General features: G+C 45.5%; 6 protein-coding genes across 6 annotated transcripts; 2 read left to right on the top strand and 4 right to left on the bottom strand.

Annotated features, from left to right (window-relative positions):
- Nucleotides 1–37: 37 nt before the first annotated feature.
- On the bottom strand, nucleotides 38–2,120 carry PAAG_05087 (hypothetical protein; the record flags this gene model as incomplete). Its single annotated transcript, XM_015845466.1, has 8 exons — nucleotides 38–241; nucleotides 318–505; nucleotides 572–757; nucleotides 864–915; nucleotides 1,090–1,224; nucleotides 1,318–1,411; nucleotides 1,596–1,662; nucleotides 1,763–2,120. The coding sequence occupies 8 exons, from the start codon at nucleotides 2,118–2,120 to the stop codon at nucleotides 38–40; spliced, it is 1,284 nt and encodes a 427-aa protein (XP_015699692.1).
- A 2,893-nt stretch (nucleotides 2,121–5,013) lies between these two features.
- Nucleotides 5,014–5,449, bottom strand: PAAG_05085 (hypothetical protein; the record flags this gene model as incomplete). The annotated part of the gene is made up of 2 exons (XM_015845465.1): nucleotides 5,014–5,205; nucleotides 5,318–5,449. 2 exons carry the CDS (start codon nucleotides 5,447–5,449, stop codon nucleotides 5,014–5,016), a joined length of 324 nt encoding a protein of 107 aa, XP_015699691.1.
- Nucleotides 5,450–12,308: 6,859 nt separating this feature from the next.
- PAAG_05083 (hypothetical protein) lies at nucleotides 12,309–13,411 on the top strand (the record flags this gene model as incomplete). The annotated part of the gene is made up of 2 exons (XM_002792901.1): nucleotides 12,309–12,914; nucleotides 13,079–13,411. The coding sequence occupies 2 exons, from the start codon at nucleotides 12,309–12,311 to the stop codon at nucleotides 13,409–13,411; spliced, it is 939 nt and encodes a 312-aa protein (XP_002792947.1).
- Nucleotides 13,412–13,943: 532 nt separating this feature from the next.
- PAAG_05082 (hypothetical protein) lies at nucleotides 13,944–15,779 on the bottom strand (the record flags this gene model as incomplete). The annotated part of the gene is made up of 1 exon (XM_002792900.2): nucleotides 13,944–15,779. The coding sequence occupies one exon, from the start codon at nucleotides 15,777–15,779 to the stop codon at nucleotides 13,944–13,946; it is 1,836 nt and encodes a 611-aa protein (XP_002792946.1).
- Nucleotides 15,780–16,222: 443 nt separating this feature from the next.
- PAAG_05081 (WD domain-containing protein) lies at nucleotides 16,223–18,064 on the top strand (the record flags this gene model as incomplete). The annotated part of the gene is made up of 3 exons (XM_002792899.1): nucleotides 16,223–16,766; nucleotides 16,830–17,679; nucleotides 17,842–18,064. The coding sequence occupies 3 exons, from the start codon at nucleotides 16,223–16,225 to the stop codon at nucleotides 18,062–18,064; spliced, it is 1,617 nt and encodes a 538-aa protein (XP_002792945.1).
- Nucleotides 18,065–18,761: 697 nt separating this feature from the next.
- Nucleotides 18,762–22,783, bottom strand: PAAG_05080 (DNA methyltransferase Dim-2; the record flags this gene model as incomplete). Its single annotated transcript, XM_015845464.1, has 2 exons — nucleotides 18,762–22,404; nucleotides 22,563–22,783. The coding sequence occupies 2 exons, from the start codon at nucleotides 22,781–22,783 to the stop codon at nucleotides 18,762–18,764; spliced, it is 3,864 nt and encodes a 1,287-aa protein (XP_015699690.1).
- Between the last annotated feature and the right edge of the window lie 1,881 nt (nucleotides 22,784–24,664).

Raw genomic sequence — 24,664 nt, 5'->3', positions numbered from 1 at the left:
CCGATTTGATATAAAGTGTTCGTAGTGTACGTGCTCATTATAGGGAAATGAGCAGTGAAATTGAGTGGTGAGCAAGGTAAAGCTTACTTATAGCAGTCTCGGCATTTTCAACTGAATCGAACTCAACAACCCCAGTACCCCTAGAGCGACCGTTGGGCTCATACTGGATCTCAGCGCGCTCAACTTTACCAATTGTCGAAAAGAGATCGACCAGATCCTCATTGCATGTCGACCAAGGGAGCTGTTGCCATTAGAGTTCCACTGTTAGCACACAAAACAAACGACAAATCTCTAGAACGGTATGGTTGAAGACTTACGTTGCGGACAAATATGATGGCACTCCTCTCTCCACCAGAGGTTGCGAAATCCGTGAATGGATTTGGAGGAACTGATGCACTACCGTCCCCTGCCCCACCACCCCGGGCCACCACCATAGCTTCCTCCAAATCCGCCCCCGCGTCCGCCGAAACCGCCCCCAAAACCACCTCCGCGACCACCACCAAAGCTACCACGACCGCCTACATATCCACCACGGCCACCAACACCGCCAAAACCACCACGTCCAGCAAACCCTGGGCCCAATCCCGCAAAAGGTCCTCGCGGACTTCAAGAGTTCGACCCTGCCAGTCATACCCATTGAACTGTTGAATAGCATTTCGCGCATCGTCTGCGCTCTCGAATGCTACAATTCCAGAACCTTTCGGGCGGCCGCTGGGATCAACGTGCACGTCGGCGCGGACAACAGCACCTTGCTGGGCTGCCAATGTGTGTAATTTATCAATACAAAAGAACTCTCCCCTAATACAAACAAATATCATGGACGAAAATTGCAATAGGGGAGTTTTAAATAGACCGAGACTTACCAGCTTGACGGAACAGGTCCTTCAGGTCTTGCCAGCCTACGCTGAAAGGAAGCTAAAGAAACGGAAAGAAGTTGCTTAAGTTAATTGTCCAATGTTCAACGAATCGGGGTGTGTGGTGTGTGAGAATTTGGATGGTTGATGTGGATGTGATTAAGAGGATGTAAAGTGGGAGGCGCAGTAAAGATTGGGGGCGGGGATGAAAAAATGCGTTAGATGGGTAACAAACGTTGGAGACATAGATTTGTCGACTGCCACCAGCGCCGGAGCCAGAGCCATAGCCTCCGCCATAGCCTCCGCGTCCTGGACCACCGAAATCACCACGGGCAGGAGCACCAGTAAAACGAGGTTCTGCCTCACGGTCCTATGGATGTTAGAAAGCGAGGATACATTGTCAGTTCTTGAAAAAGTGATGTAAGGAGTTTCTTGGGTAAATATGGTATAAAATGGTCCCTACCTCACGAACGTAAACAAGTCTACCCATGAGGTTTTGGTTACTGAGAGTCGCTACAGCGTTTTGAGCTTGCTCCCTTGTTGCGTATTCCACAATCCTAATCGCCAAGCTAGGTTAGACCAACTTCCAACACGAGAACCGTAATAACGAGACATTTCTCTAAGATAAATGGTGGTCGCTTACCCGCAGCCCTACATTATCCGAATGACCGAACCCCTACCCGTCAATCCAACGTCCATCAAAATAACCATAAAGAAAACCAGGAAACCAGCCGCAGCTACACGTTGACGCCCACCTTCGACATTCCATTGGGAAGTAGTAAGACATCGGCAAAGAGGACCTCTCCAGCTAAAACATCACGAATCACACCGACACAGTTAGTTTTGATTCTTTTATTCCCGGGTTTGGAGGTATATATTTTGGCTTTTACGCGATGGAGAGGGCTTACCCTGTCTCATAAAATCTTTAAGGTGATGCCACTTGACATCATAGGACAAATTCCCAACATAGACCCGACGGTCCTGTTGGGAAGATTCGCGAACTGCTTGCATCATTTGCTCTTTGGCGAATGAACGGTCCTCGTAAGAACGAGTAGAAGGGTTACGTCCACCGTAACCAGAGGCTGAATGTCCGCCAGGAGCGCCAGCTGCGCCACTCACAGGAGATCTGGATCGACGATCGTTGCGACGATAGTCGTCACGACTGCGTGAACGACTGCGAGGTGAATAGGAACGACGGCCGCGACGGGGACTACGGGAACGACGACGTGGAGAACGGGACCTCTCGCGCTGTAAGTAGTTAGCCATCACACAGGCGATCAGAGCCTATTGAGGAGGTGAAGCACAGGTAATAGCGAGTGGAGCGGCTAAGAGCGCACACACTGGCTAGAATGCTACAAAGAGAGAGGGAGAAAATTAGAGGTTGGATGGGGTGAGAAGAAGGTGAAAACGCTGAAGTTGACGTGAACTTTGAAATTGGCTGTTTGTGGCAACCACGTGAGCAATAAAGTTACCAAGATACCGGCGACAGCATACCGCGGTCGTCAAGGCGGAGAGGGATAAATAAAGGGCAAAAAAAAAAAAAAAAAAAAAAAAAAAAAACACCACAACAGACGGGAAAAGAGAGATCCTTGGCAATTGAGACGGGAGAAGACACAATACAAGACGATATAAACGATGCGCAAACGATGGGAGCAGGGAGAATGGAGGAAAAAATATAAATAAAAATAAAAAAAAAATAATAAAAAAGGGCGGGATGAGGCTCTGCACCTGGGCAAGTTGACGGACTACCCCGTTTGGGAAAACCCTCTGGCCGCCAAATGCCATAATTCATCTCCCCACTCCCAACGCAGCAGCATTGTGCGTCCTGTTTTTTGCTGCTGCATATGTATCTAGGTACGGTCTCTTACTTCCAATGTCCAATGCCATTGCAACTATCCCGTTTGCCACATGGATCGTCGGTTGATGGAAAGGGGACTTTTGCAGGTAGGGAGGATAGTGGTTCAGATAAGAGGTAAGGAAAACTTTCTCAAGCAGAGATCGCACGGATAGACTTACTTGGGTCGGTCGATATACGTCGGCTGCACCTAGGAACGGGATAATTATTCGTGAGTCAGAGTCTTCTAGTTTCAATGTACGAGATAAAACAGATGCGCAAGAAAGAAATAAGGAGGAGAAAGAAGAGAGGTGCTACTAATAGTGAATGGGATAAGAATAGTGAAGAAGAACGAGAAGAGAAGAAAAACCAGAGAGTGAAGGGGAAAAGAAAAGAATTTCGTGTTGCAGTAGGCGTGATGGAGTTGCTGCTGAACAGTCTGTAGTGGAAGTCAAGGTGCAGCAGCCAGAAGCAGCTGGAGTAACAGACAGTGTAGCCAAGACCAGGGGTGTAGGTTTTGTTTCAACACTGAGGCGACAAGAGACTTCTCTGGAGGCACCAAGCATCAAGGGGGGGCCGGAGCAATGATGGAGGGGAATGGGAGGGCTGGGGAGAGAGTGTGGGGTGTTCGAGCAGAAGTTCCCGGCAAGGAAGAGGGCCTGATTACTCCGTATACAGGGACAGAAATAGGTTGGCTGCTGTTTCTTGTTGCCCAGAGAAATACAGGTCAAAGAATGTAATAATGGGTATAATAACGGTAAATATAAGTATCCCGTCGAAAAACAGAATGAATATGCGGAGGAGGGGTTGGGGGGGTGGAGGGGGAAGGAATTGAAAATTATTAATTAATTTTTCTTTCTTTCTTGTGTTTTTGAAAAATAAATTGAAAGCTCAGGCTCCCGCAGCCACAGCCATGACGAGGCAACTGAATCGGGAAGCAGGGCAAGTCAAGGGAAATTGTTGCATAACAGACTGTCCGAAGGAGACGCGAAACGAGAAGGGCATTTGAGCCAGTTACGCAAAGGGGAGGACGGAACAAGAGAAGTTTGAGACACACGCACTCATGGTTTATATGAGAGGGAAGAAAAGAGGACGAGAAGCAGGTATATCGAAGTCTGTCGACTGGAACCGCAGCAATGTCAACGGACTTCACTTGCCCAAGCGCGTCGGATAGAAGAGAGAGAGAGAAGGAGGGGGGGGGTGTAAGGTGAGGGATTCTGTGGTGGTGAATGGGTTGGCGTTTGCTTTGGGAGGTCTTTAGGAGTATGAGATTTTAGAGGGCTGCACGACGGCGAAAAGGGCTGTGGAGCGATGTTATTGGAGGAGGTTAGGCAGACTGAACAGGGATAGGCTGGACAGCCGAGAGAGAGTAGCAAGACGTTGGCACCGTGTCGAGGGTGTCGGAGACGCTGGACAGGAGGCTGGGAAAGAGGTTCTTTTTTTCTTCTTTTCTGCTCTTTTGCTTTTTTTTTTTTTTTTTTTTTTTTTGTTTCTACCTTGTTAGGATCCACGATTCCCCTTCAGGCAAAAAAGTAAAATGGAGATAAAAAGGGGAAATAAAAAAAGGACAAGAAAGAAAAGTCATTTGTTGTGTGATGTTTAACAAGCCGTTGGTTTACCTGTTGAGAAGAACAGTGCTTTGGTATTTGGTATTAGGATTACACATACGGATGACGTATGGATGACATAACTAGTTAAAAACATAACTATCCTTAACTACATAAACTTCTCGAGTAGGTTCAAAAAGAATGTTTGGACACTTAACAAAAAAAGGTTTACCTAGGATCTATCTCTCAATCATTCAAACTCTTAGATATACGTCTGACTCCAAAAAATTTGCCCGCAATGCTCCATATTTTATAATTATATACTGGAGGAGGAATGATATCCGTTATAATACCGCAGCCTGCAGGTACCCTTTCCACCAATACCTACCTCTAAGCACCGATTGGGCCTAGGCTGGTTCCTATATACATGGCTTTTCCCCTTCATCACCCACTGAACTAAACAACGTTCCTCAACAGATAGTCACTGATAATGATTCCATTTCTTGTTCCCTCTTCCCTGTCAGTCTGCAATCCTCAGTACTCACAGGCCACGGACGCAGTTCCCAGCTCCGCTGCGTACCTAAGTATCCCCTGCTGGACTAAGTATGTTGGGGTTCATGGATCACACCTCCTGCCTGCTACAGTGCTACGAAGCCTGTGATAGCCACAATTCTTCCCACCGAATTTTAAAGGCATTTCTATTCTCTCCTTGACCTTCAAAGTTGGGTTGGCAATAGTCCCTTATGCTCGAAATGTATTTGTCTTGCGTCCTATGGCTTCAATTCGTAGCCGTGGCGTTTGCGAGAATTATGTCCGCCACCGGCTTGTATGCACCTTGCAAAGCCATGCATGGTTGTGCATTGGTCTGTGTATACTCCAGCCACACGGGACCGTTACGACCCTTAACGGGGGCCTTATGGGGATGAGGGGGTTGAAAAGGCCGCAGGAGGTCGCTATCACTTGTAGCTTTCTGGGGCAATTTACACCACGGATATGACATAACCTTGTTCTTATATGGGGAAAGGAAAGAAAATATATATAAAAAAATACAATACACATCAAACGGAAGGCAAGAAATGTACCGGGGACATCCTATCAAAATCACCATGCAGCCAAACGCACTTGCGGAGGGGACTCCCCGGGGAACTGGCCTGCTGGGTTGGGCCACTAGAGCAAGCAAAGGAGATCATGGTTTCTCCGGGACCTAGATCCATTCTTACCAGACACGTGCAGATTCAACGGAGGTGTCCCAGGACGCATCTAAGTGCCGGGTTCAGCGAATGACAGATTGAAGATCGAGATGGTCGCCGGGGTTAATACAGGATAAGCTATCATCGATCTGAGAAATTCATAAGAAGGTTTCATAAAAACCTCAGAAGGCAGTGTGTCTAGTTTATTAATAATAAGAGTACCTCATACTGCCCGCTTAGAGGGCATTCCTGGTTGCATCAAGACGGCCCAACAAGTCACAGATCTTTTTTCAACGGAGCTAGTTCCGGGGCGTAAGCAGGTTTCTGAAAAATGCGGAGAACAATCGGGTGGACGGCGTCAACAGTGCTACAAGTCCCAAAGTATTTAATGTATTTCTTATTATTCTTCTCTCCACAAGGTTGGTTGTTTTGATGTTCATACCAACTATTTCACTAATATCTCGTTTTGCAGCCGCAAGCCATCTGGTTAGGAAGAGGCACGGAAAAGAGGGCACAGGATCCCATTATCATTCTTTCGGGTGCCCAGATCAACGAGATTCAAAAAAGTGTCTTAATCGATATTAACTATCATAAATCAGAGCAATCCTAGTGGCAGGACCTTGCCACCAGTTTCATTCTGGGTTAGCCAATTGAAAAACTGGCTTAATTTTCGTCAAGGCAAGCTTTGATATGGCCGGCTTGGGATTTTCAACTTCCTCTTTTTCCCCCCGTGTTGTAGTTACCACATCAATATTAATATTGGTCGGAATTAATCACCATTTTGCCCACACATCATTGATATACACCCGTCATGCATAAACGAAACTTTAGTCGCGGCAACTCGCACACTTGGCTATTTAGTTCGTCAGCAATCTACCACATTCAGGATGGATTAAAGGAGTGGATGCAGCAATTGGAAACTTTTACTTTAGCCTTTTTGTGCGCTTGGCATTGAACCAAAAACTAACAACACAAGCCAGAATATTTTACGAAACCGTGTTGGTAGTCGTTTACCTACTCCTTTTGGAAATTATCTTAGCTGTGAGTATTCAAAAGGTTGAAGCACATCCTGATGGGCTTCTTCTGTAGGATATGAACGTCTCAACTCGAGTCTCATCCATTTGAGTCCGCCTCTTTCAATTGGATACCTCATCGTTCACGTCCGTCAGAACCCTCCACTGTGAGGCCCGTCCCACGTTTACCCCGCGACTTGGAGTGGCTTTTGCTATCTTACCATCTCACTCAAGTTGATTGATTGGAAGCCAATCTAACACATTCTTAACTGCTGCTAAACTTTTATTCCTGTTGATTGGTGGTTACAATGAATGTTTTTCCTGTATCCAGCTTGGATCAGAATTCCAAACGATGCTTCGGGTTTAGCATATGGGACGGTCTCCCATATCCCGAAACCTCATTAGGAAATGAAAAATTCCCTCTGCAAAAATTCGATTCTCCTAATTTTGTAGGCGATCCCGTGAAGCACCATATCAAATATGAATCTTCACCCAATGTGACTTAAGAGTTCACTTCCAGGCAGGTATATTACCATCCTTTGATCTTTTCATGCATGATGTATGCTCGGATGATTTCCCTATGGAGTTCGAAACAATCCTGATGCTGACTCCTTTGTAACAGCTTACGGTACAGTGCTCTTCTTCCTAGCAGCATCTGTCTCAATCTGTGTAGAAGCTCGCCAATAAATCAGGGGTTCCCAAAATTTGCATACTTGAATAAAGCCAATCCATATATAAGTTTTCCAGATGCCTTCTCTGATTAAAGCATTCTCCATCTCCATGATCTTCAAGCCAGATTTTCATGAAATGAGAGAATGTCCCCATCAATCCTGAGCGTCAGGTACAATCATTCCAACCATCCATGATTCAATAACACCCCTAAGTTTGTTGCACAGGCTGTCATTTCCTAGTGCAAGAGGAGAAACCAAGTGACCTCGAGGCCATATCATTATGGTGTTACGATACGATGGCCAATAGTGTACAGTGGGATGCTATTTGCGAATGAAAATTCTCTCAAGACACCTTGGTTTTTGCCATTTCTGTTTTTAAAAATGGACATACCACCGACTAAGAGCATTTTATGCAAGCCTCCTATCTTTGTGCAAGGTGGCCCGACCATTGACAGGCTGTCCTTTCACTGTGACTTCCCGTTTTTTTCTTTTTTTCTTTTTGGACACGCGTAATAATGCCAGGGTAACATTCACTCCATGGGCTTGCTCGCATGCATCCACGCATCAGAGTGTCCCTCAGGATACTGGTCCAAACAATTAGGACTCGACTAACTGAAAATTCTGTTACGGCCAAGCCTTCCAACCAGCCTTGACCTTGCCAATTTTACCCGAACGCTTCCTGGGTGACTAGAGAATCAGACTGGAGGGTATATCGGATCAACCTTCTTTGTGTTCTTTGACCTTGGATACTTCTTCAACGTGAAACTATGGATTTGCCGTCGGTTGTTTGGTGAGCCTGAAGAATGAAAACCAGTGCAGGAACTGGTTTTCCCATCCCTTATTGGTCACAACGTGTGCGGACGTCGCAATGGCACCCATGTGGTTTTGCAAAAAGATTCCCCATGACGGTTGAACTGATCGACTGCTGGCTGCGAAAAGGGTGATTCTAAGTCCCCCTTCCCTCTAGCCAACCCCCATCATCGGTATTATACGTAATGCTTATACGTTGTTTTGAATACTTCCAATGCGATTACACGCATGTCTAGGAAGAAACATACACCGCGCATTTGGCGCCCATTCTCTTCTCCCAAAGCCTTTCCGTCTCATCAACGACCCCAACACGTTAGCCTGAGAATTCCAACTCAAACTACCTTTCTATATCATCTCCGCCTAGCATTCACCGTTCCCAAAACCCAATTTTAGGTTCTGTGGCAGGATGTATACAGGATACATTCCCGAATCTATTCTATTCCTTAACCCATGCTTCCAATAGATATAGTTTTAGCAAACATAAGACATGCAGGACATAATCAACACTCAGAACAAACTTTGACCAAGACGATAACGCATAAAATTGCCTGCACGGGGCTCCATTCGTCATACGCTTGTAATGATCAGTATGAAATGATTGGGTACGAGACCTGGAAGTGTCAGAAATGCCTCCCGGTGGATAACTCCGACCATTCAATTCAACCCACAGCCGGTGGCACAGGGGCAAAAAGAGACCAGGGCAGAAATTGCCGTCTTAGAGCCAATTTCTGGGTGACTTATATTTGCAACAACTTCTCCTTCATTTTGCAGATTCGTCTTTTATTTTGAAGATTTATAAATGACGTCTAACTGCTCCCCTGCGATGGCGATGATTGCAATAAAGTGATGATGTGGCAATGATGATTATTACGACTATTAGAGAAGGATGATAGTTCAACAACTTGATTCATCTTTTCGTTCTCTGAATCAGGGAGGCAGCAATCATTGATTTTTAAATTTTTTTTACACCCGGTTTCTTTGAAGAAACTTGCGTCGGTCCAGTGGATAATATCGTCCGCTTTTCCGGGATTTTTAAGAGAATTGACAAAACGAAGGGGAAGAGACAGGCATCCGTATGTATCTGACATCCCCGTTGATCATTATGCTTTCAAAATGACATCTTTTTCCTTTATTTTTCTCTCTCTGATCTCTTTCACTACATACCCCGTTTCCTCTCAAGTGTCCATTGTAATTTTGTTGCTCATCCCATTCAATCATGACTTAATGCTTTGACGGCCGGAAAAGTACCGGGAGCTAATTCTTATAGATATTTCTTTTAGTTTTTTCTGAAAAGCAAGAAAATCTTCGGCCATTGGATAGCCAACCAGGAAACAATTTCTGCCCCGGAGCCCTGCTTTAGTTTTCCTTTTTTTCTTCCAGGAGACCCCCCTTACAATCTTTCAAATGAGAACCACCTAACACCAGATAACATCCATGGCTCGCTATACTTTGACCTATAGTTATTGACCGACTTCCTGCCAGACGGGTGTGCGGTAACCGGAATGTGTGACATGCATCACTAACCAGCGATCCGTCTCCGTTGAGTTTCCTCTGAAAACACACTCAAGGATACGTGTTAAGCACACTGGTTCATGAACCTTCCATAACGAGAAAACGTTCAACGTGCCCGCCGGCCCCCCTTGCCCACCCCTCTTTAAAACGAGACACGAGCGGACAAGAACCGCAAAACAGAAAATGAGAACGAAAATGGCCAATGAGTGGTCACCGCCGTCGTACTTCCTCACTGACTGACCACTAAAGCTGGAATGAACGCTACATCCAGTCGATAGAAAAACCATAGAAAAGGGACACAATGAGAGTTTGGCCCAGGGGAGAAGTCTATGGATATGGGGTGGTCTGGCCTCTTAAATCCCCACCTCCTAAGGTTATGGAAAATAGCCAAAAGTTTAATTAAGAGATAAATATGCGCCGCACAGCAGTTGGGCACCGGGAATCTCAAGTGAATCACAGATTCTATCTGAATTGTTGTGTGGGGACCTTTCGATTTTTTCCAACGGTCGTTTCGTTGCCTAAAGCTACAACAAATCGGAAAACATGCTGTGTTATGGAAAGGTGGGCAATCCTACTACCAGGCTTGCACACAGAAGTTCTAGGAGTTATGTTCATTCTTGTGTGCTTGACTAGTTCCTTTCGCATTGGCTATCTTGACCTTTTCGTGTTGGGTGTGCTATTATGTCCTACAGGAGTCATCGGGAAATAGAATAGTTAGGGGAAAGCGTTACAAAGAGCCCCGGAGAATATGTGATGTTAGGATCTGGGGGAGTGTGGCAGGGTTACAAGCGAGAGGGGGAGTATGCAGCTATGGGAATTGATCCGGACCTTCGTGAGGCGGCAAGGAAAACTACGAGAAATCTTATCGCGTGATCGGTCGGAGCTAAGAGGTTGAATCGGGAAGAGGCTTGGATGCGTGCGAGTGTGGCGGGAAATCTCAAAACCGTTGAGATTGTGGATACGCCGAATTACGCGGTTACTATGTCTTTGCCCTTGTATGTATTTGTATAGAGAACGTGCCACCCCCTTTTTCGTTTGAATTAGTCTCTTTCTTTGCGCTTGCGCGGTCATTTTAAGGGGTATGCTCTCTCGTCCACCCAGATTCCATTTCTTTCATTTATTTATATCACTGTAGCAAATTGATATTACTCATCCCTCCATGTACTACTGTTTGAATAGGTATTAGACTGTTCATACATTCCTCCATCTATTGATCGCAGATTTTTCTTTTAGGTCAGCATTGATATACATCCATAGGGACAATACGCGACCAAACCCAAGGACATGAGCACCCGAACCAGTTTAGAATGAATGGTAATAATATCTCCTTTACCTCTGAGATCCTGGACTGGTCCACTCTCGGTTGCGTACCACATACAGTTTCGCGAAACGCGGGTTTCATTGGACCAACGAGGATTTGTTTGCAAGGAAAGTTGGGTTGGACACTTTGGATAACCTTCCTTGGTAAGTACCAAGATCCATAGTTATAAAAGTTTTATTCTCGGATGCGTGACTTGTCTTCCCGCGATTTGAGAATTGTGGAATGCTCCGCAGACCGTGAACGTTCTCCGATTTTGGATCTCCCGTAGCCGGATGAAAAATTGAACCTGGTGCATGTGAGAGGTATATTTCTCCCCATGTCCCGCAAATTCTTCTTGTCTACTAACTTCCGCAATACCCAGGTTATGCCTTTCAGAACAACCCGGGCCGTACAACACTTTCTGTGTATGTTGATCAAGCACATAAGCGTTGTGGAATAGTCGCATAACATAGCCATATCTAGCATTGTGGCAGAGCATATCCAGCAGGTAGCAAGATTTTTATTAGCGACGCCATATCAAATACCTCTCACACAACTCGAAATTTCCGTTACAATATGCTGTCTGGGGTGAGCTGGGTTCACGTGATAAGGCCTCTGGGCATCAGGTTTGAGATCCGGAGTCCTCTCTATTCAGAGTGTGATTTGGATATGTTCGCTATTTAAAAATATCTTAGGAAAAATCGAGCAGTGAGTGAAGCCTGATTCCAGAGAGTCATAGTATGTCTTGTCATGATCTCGAATGCTCCAGATGCTTCTCCGCTGGGCCAACGGGTTGCAACGTAGTGAGGTTTGGCGGGGGAATATCGAAAATGAAAATCGCAGCCCTTCATGTTCACTTGCGATATGCGCCAAATATTGGGAAACACATGAAGGCAGCCAACTGTATCAAATATTCAGAACACTCCGTCTGAGCCCCGGATTTTAGGTGTAAGATAAGCATTCAGATCTCTTTCCCCACCGTTTTGCCCTTTCATACCTTCTGTCTGACCACGCCCTTCAGAGTTCTGGGTCAATGAATGAATGGGTCTGATAGCTGTATCGGTGAGTAATTTGCTTTCTCAATTTCCCACTTTCCTATCCATATGGATACGACTCTAATTGATACGATGACTTGATTGGCGACTGTAGTGGTTGGAGGCGCGAAGTTGTGAAAGTTGCGAAGCCTAAATATGGATCCGAATTGATGGATGAGGTCAGATCCAACCCGCGGTTCCACGTGACCTCCGGGTCCTCGCGCAGCCTTAGAATATTTCTGATGTGCAACTTCGCGATATCAACATAAATTCGCATATCCATCTCCATCTGTACATATTTATGCCAGCCTTCCATTTGTACCAGTTCCACGCTTTGGAACCAGTATTGGGCGTTTTCCTATGAGTTACTACTATTTGATCAACGGAATATAGCACCCTCAGCGTCATTGAGTGGCAGAGTTCCCATTGTTAAACCATCACATTCTAACAGTCAACACACCGTACGAGCAGCGGAGATCTAAGACGTCCATCCATCAGCCCTAGAAACCGATGGTTGCACGTTTCCAATTACCTCCAGCCTCAATGGCCCGGACGATTTCTCTAACACGGCGTCCTGCCGCCACGTCGTCGTTCTCCAAATCCTTAAATACCAGAATTACTCCGTCAGCTCTCCTTAGATCCTGCGCTTCTTCCAAATCACAGCTTCCCTTCAATCCACATCAACCTCCCTTCTATCAACACCACCATGTCCAGGTTTGCACAAAGCGGCTGCAACTTCCTATTCCTTCCGCAATTTTGTCGCGGACGCGGACTTACCACTCCTCATTCCATCCAACTCCAGATCCTCCCGCGGACATGTATACTCCTGAGCAATCTGCCATTCTCTCCGCGGCCGTAGCCCATGTTCCAGAGCACGGATTTACGACTCACTCGCTCACATTAGGGGCTCGGGATACGGGGTACTTGGATGCATCATTGCAGCTATTTCCGGGTGGTGGGGAAATTGCGCTGATAACCTACTGGCTGGCTAGCAGGAGGGGAATTCTACGACGGAAAGTTGAGACCGGGGAACTTTTTGGGGGGGTTGAAGCCGAGAAAAAAGGGAAATTAAGTGTGGAGGAGAAAGTGGAGCTCTTGATATTAGAAAGGTTAAGGATGAATGAGGGAATAATAGGGCATTGGCAGGATGTAAGTGAACATTTTTATTTTTATTTTTATTTTTATTTTTTTTGTTGTTTCCCCCTGGTGCTTCTTTGCCTCATTCCTGCCAATTCCTCAGCATTTAATGTCCCCCGTATTGGTTTCAATATCCCCTATTAACCCAAGTTTTTAACTAACTCTAACAACCACAGGCTCTTGCAACCATGTCTCTGCCCTATAACATCGCGCCGTCGGTCTCTGAGTTATACAAATTATCCTCTGACATCCTCTATCTTGCCGACGACCGCTCCGTCGACTCCTCTTGGTACACAAAGAGACTATCCGTTGCTACCGTGTTCGCTAGTGCAGACGTCTTTATGACAGCGGACACCTCTCCGAACTTCACAGCGACGAAGGAATTTGTGGAACGGCAGCTGAGCGATGTCAACTCTCTTGTGGACTCTTTTAGTCACGTTCTGGGATACTTGGGATTTGTTGCTGGCAGTGTCATTGGGGTTGGTAGGAGCTGGGGAGTGAAGATATGAAATGAATACGCATATTTTCTGGAGCATGGGACAAAGTGGGTGAAAGCCAGTTGAAGTGGTGGATTTGGAAATAAGACAAAATCTGTGTATTATGGTGTGAGGTAAAGTAGATGGGTTATATGGTTGACTAGATCAGTGAATTGCTCTTCCCAATTGGGGCTTTCATATTCACTGTTTTCTACATGTCTGGTTGGTTTGACTGAAGTCATGGAACGAAAGGATGCAAGAGTAAAAGCTGCTGGAAGCTTCTACGAATCTTCTTGATATTGACCACAAGCATTTATAGGCCTCCGCAAAGCGGCAATAAAGTGTCACAAGGTTATTGGTTCCGTAGGCGGAGTGTCTTCCGCCCCGTTGAGTTCGCTTCAAGTCTTAATCACGTTCACGTGTATGTATGTCGATAAGAACACAAAAGTTAGGAAGTAAACCGTGATAAGGATAATAATTGTAAAGAATTCACGGGTGTTTGCGGGAGATATTAAAGGGGAATAAAAGGTGAAAGGAGCCGGGGGAAAATTTCACAGTCCCATTCTCACTCATTTGATTCGACTTCCACATGTGGCATGAAATTTCCGCGGCCACGTCTAGCCAGACGTGCATATTCAGACTCCGCAGACCCCTTTAGATCCGCAGGCAACTTCCGATGTATCTCTGCTGTTACCTTAAATTTACGATCTTCAAACCTGCGCAGCTTCCTCACTTTGAAAAACCAACCCTCACGCTTCCCCTTGATGCCGAAGAAATCCTTGTATGCGCGATAATCCGACTCAGAGGTCCACGGGATTCCCTTGGTAAGAGTAGGCCCGGAGGACCTCCTACTCATCATTTCCATTCCCCTTTTCTGATTGAAAATGCTGTTCAACAGTTTCTCGGTCCGCGACGAGATTGAAGCACCGTGATCCTCCATATCTTTCAAAAGGGAATTTATCAGCGGAAGATTGTTGTGGACACGCCAATGGTAGGATATTAACTCGTTGTAAATCTCTGTATCAGATGCTAGGAGACGGGCGACGCGTCCGCGAGCTTTGATGGAGGCATACATTTGTATCGTTATTTCTGACATTGGAAAGTGGGTGTGAAGAAGGCGGAGTGCATGAAGAAGGGTTTCAGGAAAAGCGTGGAGAACAAAAGGTCTCACCGGTATTCCGGCCGGTATATGTAAAGGATCCAAAGTTTGAGATGTTGATGGCCGCCATTCAAATTTCCGCGAATTTTTTCGACCCGCGTGTCGTATTGCAACCCCATCTTGGGGCATGGTAGAAGCGATAACTTCATCTTCAACAGAGAAAAGCTTCAGCATTGCAAATATACGTTCTTCACACACTTTCCAGATTTCAACATCGCCGCTATCACCTGCAATGCAATCGTCCAACTCAGCGATGATATATCTGACCGCTCTGTTTGCCACTTCCTTGGCAAGCTTGCCTGCGCCATATGCACTCATGCCCGGGATTAGCTCATCTTTATCACCAGCTGCAAAACTATATACTTTCCCTTGATATCGAATGGTTTGTTCTCCTTTTGTATTGCGATTAGGAATGTCAACTTCCTCCCAGAATTCTGGTTTGTCCTTCCGTGTCCTAACTGTGTTTTCAAAGGGGATATCAATCATTTGTGTGGGCGCAGGTATTTCCATTGTCTGCATTCCAAGGATTTTCTCTCCATCGCGATTGGGCATGTTAGTTTTGCGCCGGTTTTTGACTGTAGTCTCTTGGCTAGCAGTAAGGTCCACGAGAGAAGCAGATTTACGGGATCTAACATCTTCCGCAAACTCCGGTGGATCATCAATACACGAGGAGTTGTCTTCCTGTGCCACCTTAGCCTGCCGAGTCCTCCGTTCATTCAGTGTATTTTCCCAGGGGGTTGGCCGGAAGTTGGACAATATATCAAAGATGGAATTGGAAGATCTAGATGATTGGTTTCCCTGGGCTAAGTCTTCCGAAGCATTAGACGATCTGGGATCCTCATTACGTTGGTAGTCCGCAGATAACTTTAAATCATCGATAGCAGAAGAGAGCAGGTCCCAGTTCTGATCTCTTTCATAATGCTTCCCCAGATTAGATTGCGACGAAGACTCTGATAGTTGAGAACTGCAAGTGATGTTGCGCTCTGTGTCGCTTTTCAGATCAGTTGTGGAACATGTAGTTGATTGCGGAATCGGCAACTCCACATTGTGGGATTTGAATTGAGCAGGCCGTGATTGATATGATCTTTTGGAGGTGCCGCAGGGGGCAGGACATGAGAGTGGAAAAGGCGGCGACTTATATCGGTAAACTGGCTTTGTCAGGGTTAGAGTATGGTGCAGGAACGAAAGAAAAATGCCATCATTCTGATATACGATGAATCCCCGGTGTAGATTCCCGACCATGACTCGATCCGAGATGGCCTCAAAAGCTTTTCGTTATTGAATTGCTGCTGTTCCGCAGTGGTTCCTTTGTTCCTCGTCAAACATTTGGTGCAAGAGAAAAAAAAAAAAGACGGCAGAAGATTAAGGTTTAGATTTAACTAGTTAATTGTCACGTGGAATTACATAACTCTTTCACTTTTGCGCTGGCTATTCCAAAATAGGAATAAATTAAACATCTTCACGTGACATCGCGCAACTCCGCGCTGAGATAATTGAAAATTTGCGCGACGCATGCGATTTTTAAGCGCAGTAAACCACAAGGCAAACCCCAGCATTGAATCAAATTGCGCGGTATATCCGACAAGAACAAGACAAGCACTTCTTCTACTGCAGGAGGTATTTTTGACTTTATCATCAGCATAGTTTTCTCGTTTCAGACTCCGTACTGTATTACTACTGAGCCAATGACTCTTGAGGAATCCGCGCCAGAGTTGTCTGATTTCGAAAAACAACGCGCAGCCAACATCGCAGAGCGCGATGCGCTGTTGAAAAAACTTACCCTTGAAGCCCAATCTTCAGGGTTATTTACTAAGGGTCCTTCTACCAAGTCCTCAAAGCCAGCATCAAACAATTCCAAAAAGAAACCCGCGAAACGTGTTAAGAAAGAGAATGAAGCGCCAGTGCCACGAAGAACGTCGTCACGGCTAGCTGGATTGACTGCCGATAGTGAGATAGCAAAACGCAAAGCTGAGGAAGAATATGAAGCTCAAAAGGCGGTCGCGCAAGCAAAACGAATGCGTATCTCTGGAGATCTTAATATGGGAGATATTGTCGTTGGAGGACAGAAATGGGATAGTACCACCTTTCTAGGAACGGACGCAACTGCTCCGCAGCGTTTTGCCAGAACTTTTGGTGAAGAGGACATTAAGAAAACTACAGACAAGGAGCTGAAGTCCTTACGGGAAAAAATGAGTGGGTTGAATCTTTGGGAGCCATGGGAGCCTAATCGTAAGGGTTTCAAGGATTCCAAAAAACCGCTCACAAGGTACTGATAACTGTAAAAAAATATAGGAATAAAAATAGCACCAGAAAGAGTATATTCGATGGCGTTTCACCCCACTGAGAGCAAACCATTGGTCTTCGCAGGTGACAAGCTTGGTAATTTGGGCATATTTGATGCTTCTCAGACACCTCCTGTAAACGTGAAAACTGAAGACGACGAAGACAATGACGAAGAAGATCCCGACCCTGTAATAACAATCATAAAGCCCCATGCCCGGACAATTAGCGCAATGCGAATACATTCTTCGACCCCATCCAAACTCTACACAGCCAGCTACGACAGTTCCATTCGAGCGCTCGATCTGGAGAAATCCGTCGCGACGGAAGCGTATGCACCCGCCTCAAAATCAGACGATGAGGCAGTGTCGGGTGTGGACATGGCAACTAATGATCCGCACGTGTTATACTTTACTACACTTGATGGATTTTTTGGTCGGCATGACACCCGTATATCGGGAAGCGGGGGCTCTAGCAATCATAGGAATAGAAGCACCAGCAACTCGGATATGTACCAGCTTTCTGAGAAGAAGATCGGTGGATTTTCCCTCTGTCCCTCGCAACCACACCTCTTTGCAACCGCTTCATTAGACCGTTTCATGCGCCTTTGGGATATCCGGAAACTATCCAAGAAGGACCCAACACCCGTTGGTGGGCATGAGAGCAAACTCTCCGTGTCGCATGCTGCGTTCAATAGTGCTGGCCAAGTTGCAACATCTTCATACGATAATACTATCAAAATACACGATTTTGGAAAGAAGGGATTCCAGTCATGGAATCCGGGTCACACTCTTGACGAGGATGACATGAATCCTACGACCACTATCAGACATAATTGTCAGACTGGACGATGGGTTACTATGTACGTCTCCATCACAATCCTGCTCTACCCAATATTTACATACATCCCTAGACCAATTCCCTTTTATCTATTCACTACAATACTTACATACCTGCTCTCCGTATACGTAAAATAATTATTCACAATATTTTCATCCACAAACTAACCCAACCCATTTTTTAGCCTCAAACCCCAGTGGCAAGCCTCTCCGCAATCTGGCATCCAACGCCTTTGCATCGGAAACATGAACCGCTTCGTGGACATTTACACCGCCACAGGCGATCAATTAGCACAACTTAGCGGTGAAGGGCTAATAACTGCCGTGCCCGCTGTTGCAGTATTCCATCCTACTCGGGATTGGGTTGTGGGTGGTACAGCAAGCGGGAAAGTTTGTTTGTGGATGTAACTTGGAACGAAGAAGAAAACACCTAGGTAGTTAAGACCACTTGAAGGAAGTTAGGAGTAGAAGGAGAGCTGAGAGAAATATAGTTCACCTAGCCATTTTCCTGATTTGAACTGAGTAATAATTTTTTATTTTATTTTGGGTGTATACTCGGAGCTAGGGGGGAAAAGGAAGCAACTTTCATCTCAGGATGTTTTTGATTGATCAAACTTTGAAGCAAATAGATTTTGTGTTTTGGTTGGTTAACTATATGATACAGAGCTCTCTATGTTCTCTATCCCATCCATACATCCATCCTTCTACACGACAATAACAGGGTGAGTTAGCCATGCCCGGAAAGTCGTTTAATCGTCGTTGTATGTTGAAAAGGGTAAAACCACTCCGTATTCGGTGCTTGTGACCGATGGGAAATATAAGAAGCGCGAATACATAGGCAACTAACTACTCTCCGTAGCATCTCACATGACTTAAACCTCAGGTCATGAAAGATTTCACATTCTAGTGAATATGCCCAAACAGCAACAGGGTTCTCCAATTCCTCATGGCGCAGGAGATTCCAGAGGTAATAGCCGAATGACATCCAAACACTTGAAAACATGTACCAGCCAGTTTAATGGAAATGGAATTTCGTTGAACAACTGAGAGTAATGGGTCAACGATGGATAACAATATCCATCTCATGTAGCACAGTTCCAATCCTTCATGTGATCTCTGACCAGAACTCATCACTCCCATCCTGAGCTTCGTCATTGAGTCTCCGCTTTTTCGGGGGTAGATGTGCAAGTTCAGGCCCAGAGGTAACAAAAGAGTGATCTAGTGATCTTTTCACATTTTGAGAGTGAAGAGAGAAGTTATCACCTTCTGAAGTGGTATTAAGAGTGCTACTGTCGTCCTCACTGACTGCTACTGCTTCCGATCGAACAAGCCAAGGTGTTAGGATTGAAGCAATAAAATTCTCGGGTCGCTTGACGTCAGGGGTAAGGCTCTGTGGGGGAGGTGTATCTTTTGTAAGATCGACAGCTGGAGACTTTAGAGGACTGTTATTAATACTCTTTTCGTTAGTATTTTTGGATTCTAAGATGACAACTCCCAGTGGTAGCAGAGTGTTTTGTGTTGCTTCTGCTTTGCTTTCCAACGAGTCGTCTGATTCTCTGGTTGGTTCGGTAGTTGGTATCCCAGATTCCACCTCGGGCCTTTCCACAACAACTTGGAAGCCATTCGTGACCATGACGTTGTTCTCGTGCACCTTTTTATCGTGATTTTTAACACATGCTTCTCTCATGACCAACCCCAACGCCAAGGCAACCTGCCTTGCAACACTGTTTCCCACAACTTTCCACTGTTGGGCCGGAGACCCTATCAATACCTCATCATCAGGGAAGCCCTGGGCTCTTCGAACTTCCATCACCGTCATCACCCTATCTTCTTCCCAGTGAAGCCATCTTCCCGTAAATTTGCAAAACGGGGAAGGAAACGTGGTGACGGTCGGCATTAATAAATGTGGATGAATGCGACTCCATGCCCTTTGGCCTTTGCGAAGCTTCCTCTTTTGGGTCTTTTCAAGGTCAATATACCCCCTAGCCACAGCTTCGAATAAACCTTGACACCTTGGAGTTTTGGGCACAGAACTCAGCAAGCGTTGATTGGCAGCTGATTCAGTTCTCATGGTTCGATGGTCAGGATAGGCAACAGGGGTTATTTTTCCTCTTCCGATACGAGGGAGGTCCATGAGTGATTTGGAAACGCACAAGAAGTCAAAGACAGGGATATCCCAACGTCTTTTCCCAAAAGGTAAGCCATTGGGCGCATCACCTAGAGATTTTTGGGTCGTCTTCGATAGATGAGAATGAGTCAGCGGTGGATGTGCAGGAAGTTGTAATCCTGGCGCCGCAATGAAAATGAAGAGCCTGGACCTGCTCTGCGGAGCTCCGAAACTCCAAGCGTCCAGGTTAAGGATTCTAAGCTGATAGCCCATGCCAACGAATGCACATAGTAGCTGACACAATGGGTTTTTCTTATTTGATCTATTTGACATCATTATCACATTCTCCAGTATGGCATATTTCGGCCGAAAAAAATCGACATATGAGGCCACTGACGCTATCATTGATGAATTGCGCATGGACACTTCATTCTCTTTACAACTGTTCACACTAGAATATCCTTGACATGGACTCCCAGCTGAGATGAACTCCACATCACCCAGCTTCGCAACAAGGTCATTAGCTTCAGTATTTCCTTGGAAAGCTCGGAGAAGGAAATCATTGACGGAGCCCAAGAATAGTTTTACCCTTTCTGGGTCATGCTGATTTGCACGATAGGTGAGCATGGGAGCGAGCTCCCATTCCACAGCCCACTCATTCCTAATTGCACCTCCCTCTTCAAGACCCCTATCAAAGCTTCCTCCGCCACTAAAAATGTTGAGTGCGCGAAGCTTTGGAAAGGTGACATCCTCAGAATCAAAACCTTGTTTGAATCCCGCAGGAGGATGCTGTAGGGCTACCAGGTCAGAGCCTTCCTCAGCCTCTTGCGCAATTATGTAAAAAGCGTCCCCAGTCCCATCGCGGTTATATGGCGCGGGGATAGACCCATTCTGTCTTTGCTCCTCGGTATAGAATCTGACCTGGCATCGCCTCTCAATCTGATTTACATGGATAACATGGGTACGGTTCGTGTACACGAGCTCATTTGGTCTGCAAATAGTACTTTTAGCACCAAAGTATTGGCTCCGGCGGAGGAGTAATCGTATTTTAACTTGACAAGATTCCCCGAACTCTAGGATTTCAGCCGGCTCAAGATTCACTTGGTCAGGGTGAGACTCCTTAGCACTTTCAAACAGAATGGTATCTCCAATTTCGAAATTTGGCTTTGTCGGTGGTTGTCGACATTGGCATGAAAAATGGTCTTTCTTCAAAGAAGTGAAAGTTTCATCGTCCGAGAAATATGTCTGTCGAACAAAAAAATCTGCCCCCTTCTCTGCTTTATGGGCAAAAAATGTGACATTGAGTTTTTTGACAATCTCACTCGTATCTACGACGCCATCCCCACAATTGCAGTGGTCGGAAAGAAAGAGCTCATTATTATGCGGATAGTTCATATCTCTGCATACGGTGTCTGAGGGACGATAAAGCCAAATTAAACTTAAACGTGCATGTTTAGTTTTGAGGGGGTGTATATCCTGCACAACAGCATACCACAAATCCTCCGTGCCCTTCCAACAAGTTTGTTGGTCCCTCCGAATGGCAACAACATCCTTTGGACAAGCTGTTACCATGGTGCCGTCAATGATAGGTTCTGTCTTCGTTTTAATCTTCTTCCCTTTCTGAATAAACCCCAGTTCTGCCAGTCGGGACTGGTGTTTCACTGACATTTGGGAATCGAGCTCCACAGCATTAAGGTGGTCTGCCCATTCCATATTTTTAAAGCATTCGTAAACATACGGTGTAACAATGGTCCCTTTCGCCCTTTGCGGTTGTTCTGGAATGAGGTTATCATACGTAACGCCAAGTTCATCCCAAATGGGATGATCGCAGTAACTCGAACCGAGTTCCCATGCTTGCTTCTGAAGAAAGTTCGAGAAAGCATTTATGGGTTTTCTGAAGTCGATGCTTCTATTTTCGTTAAACCAGTGCATGAATGTCGGATCCTCGCTGTGAAGTTCTTTAAGCCAGGTGGAAAAATCCTTCTTGAAATGACAAAAAGTGACTTCCTTGTGATGGTGGAGATAATCGATGAGGTGTTTTCCCAGGTCCGCAATCCAAGAGAATGTCTTATGGTACTCCTTATATTCAGCTACGGGAGCTCCCAGTTGATACCATAGATGTTTGCCGGAAGATTCACCGTAAGCCGACTGGATCCAAATGTCCTTTCCCACGCTATGTTGCTCAGTATCTTCATATCCACCAATCGATACCAAACGGAAGGGCACTCTCTCCAGGTACATGGACATGCCATCCGTTTCCTTCCCGGGAACTTTCAGCACTCCATCGAAAAAGAACTTCTCGGTCTGTCTGCCCAGTTTTCCAGCGATTTGATCCAGTGAAACCATACCATGAGGCGCTGGAGATGCAAAAGGGAGTGCATAGATCACGAAGTTGTCCAGCTCCAGACTAACAAAGTCATTCTCCGCATAGGTCTGTTTATCAACTCCTGATTTGAGCAATGTTTCTACTGCTTCCTTCTCAGCGAACTTGGGTTGCGGCGGTTCATGACCACTGTATGAAGACTTGGGGAAAGTCAATGGCGGTACCAAAATACCAACCATGCAATCTGGCGGCTCTTCATGGCTTTGGCTAAACTGGGAATGTTGTAGTTGTTCTGAATCTGTAGAGCTAACCATTTCACTATACTAAGGGACAGAATGAAAAGTAGCTGAAGCGAAATGTCAGTTTTGCACATTTTCTGCTAGAGCAGGGTCACCAAACATACATGCCAGCTTGGAGCAAAGTGGTGTTACAGCCTTCAAACAAAGCCAACAAGTGCAATTGAAGGAATTACGAACCGAGGCCGCTGGATTAAAAAGGAGTGTGGTGCTGGAGACCGAAGGGTTTGCGAAGATGTGTTGAAGAAGTGGTGTGATCCATTTCGTCGTTGTCGATTTCCTTCCAGACCCACTGACATCATCTGCTTCCTTTGCTGCAGAATTGCCAGCCAACCGCCAGCAACGAAATAGCTAACAAGAAGGCCTTCACCGACGGCATCAACCTTCAGCATGGCCGCCATTATGTCAACTTCCAACTCCACCGCCTGGTTAGCATGCAGTTCAGCTCATTACTTGGGTGGGATGTTTCGATATTAGCCAACCCGGCTAGGCGGAAATCGTAGCTTGCAAAATGACCCTGGCATCTTTCATCACTACGTTCCGCATGGCGGTGGAAGCGAAATATCAGATCACCAAACATATGCAATGCATCGAGGAATCTGTGAATTCCAGAAGAAAAAAAGAAAAGAAGAAAAAAATTGCAAGTCACCATTAAGTACCAAGCAGAACTCAAGGGGACAAGCGGTTAACTATCAAACAAATTTAACGTCCTCCGTACCGTATACGGATACGAAATCTACCATGCGGTCAGATTTTCCCATGAACATAACCACCTCAGAATCATTTATGAAAGGGTTTGTGAGGATCGTCTGTAATTTATAACCGACGATGTGTGGTCGGTCATATACTTCCAAGCTCCGGTAGACCAGCGGCCTTTTCCTGGCGCTGCCTGGGCGACCATTCATGAAAAAAAAAAAAAAAAAAAAAAAAAAAAAAAAAAAAAAACCTCCCCTACGCAGCAGCTATCCTTTGGGGAGTATGCAATATATTTTCCCTTAGTTTGGCCCAATTGCCAAAAAGTAACATGATTTAACTATATGTACATCCAGTGCATCCCTTTTCAGCCTAAAGTCAAGGTCTCCTTGTTTCATCCTCTCCCATCCCTCACAAAATTACACAATACTCGACAGTTCCCATAAGGGAACAAACAATCACCACATGGAGATCTCTGAATGCATTTGAAGGCTTAAGAGGGGGCCTCAACGAAGCTCGGCAAGTTGGCTTCCCCGAAGAAAAGAAATGAGACAAAATAATAGTTATTAAATATGCTCTTTGCCTCGAATCAATATCTCCTACCGCAATGCATAGGCCACCCAATCGAGCCCTCCTTGCCTACAGTATATATACATACGTACAGAAAGATCCACGCCCATAACTATCACCATGCAATCATGCAAACAATCCCGGGTCGTCTCTCATCCATCGTAGAACGGCATGTCTACGAATCATATTTCCCAATGACAGAAAAAATACTAGAAAATAAAAACCAAACTGTAACATACAATGCCCCACCATAGATACAAAAGCCAGAGCCAAAGGAAACCAAACGGAGAAAAGATCATAATGAAAACCAACCTTCTTTTCGTAGATATGGAAAAAAAAAAAAATTCACCAAAAGGAGTGCGTAAATAAAACCATATCCCAAAATCACTTTAACTCGGGTATTCAACACCAGATGAATGCGCCTTGTCGCATTGGAAAAACGAGGACAGAGACCGGACAGGGGAAAACGCGTAGGAGGGGAGTCAGAACGCGCAGGGGCGAGAGAAAATAGAAGTAAAATTAAAAAGACCAAGGAACGAAACACGAACCCGGGTAACTTTCTAACAAGGGATACCAGGGACAGTTAGCCTATAATGAGCATGCTAGATCGTTAGATCGCACTGCAGGAGAGGTATGAGTTGTGCTGTGCCTGTAAAAAAGAAGCAATGTCAATCGTTTATCTGTGGGATTGAGAGTATGAGAGAAAAAGGGCACAAGGGAGATAGAGCGAGCGTAGGATAGGGATAGAAAACAGCAGGTAGGTATCCGCCCGCCCAAGTTTAAGAAAGGTAACGGATAATAGTAGGAGCCTGTAGTCGTTGGATGAGTGCAAGAGTGTGACTGACTCAGAAAGGAAATAGGTGTATCGAACCGATAAAGGGGGGAAGAAAAATGGGTTCTTGCTAGTGTGAGACATAGAGTTGGAAGTTCCGACGAGATGTTTCTCGTATCTTTTAATAAGGACATGAAAGACAAGTAAAAAAGACAGAGAGTGCCTAAAAGGGAGCAGGAAAGTATAC

The sequence above is a fragment of the Paracoccidioides lutzii genome (assembly GCF_000150705.2).
Source record: "Paracoccidioides lutzii Pb01 unplaced genomic scaffold supercont2.13, whole genome shotgun sequence".
NCBI lineage: Eukaryota > Fungi > Ascomycota > Eurotiomycetes > Onygenales > Ajellomycetaceae > Paracoccidioides > Paracoccidioides lutzii.
Note: the sequence above shows the minus strand (reverse complement) of the source record. Positions and strands in the feature narration are given on the sequence as shown.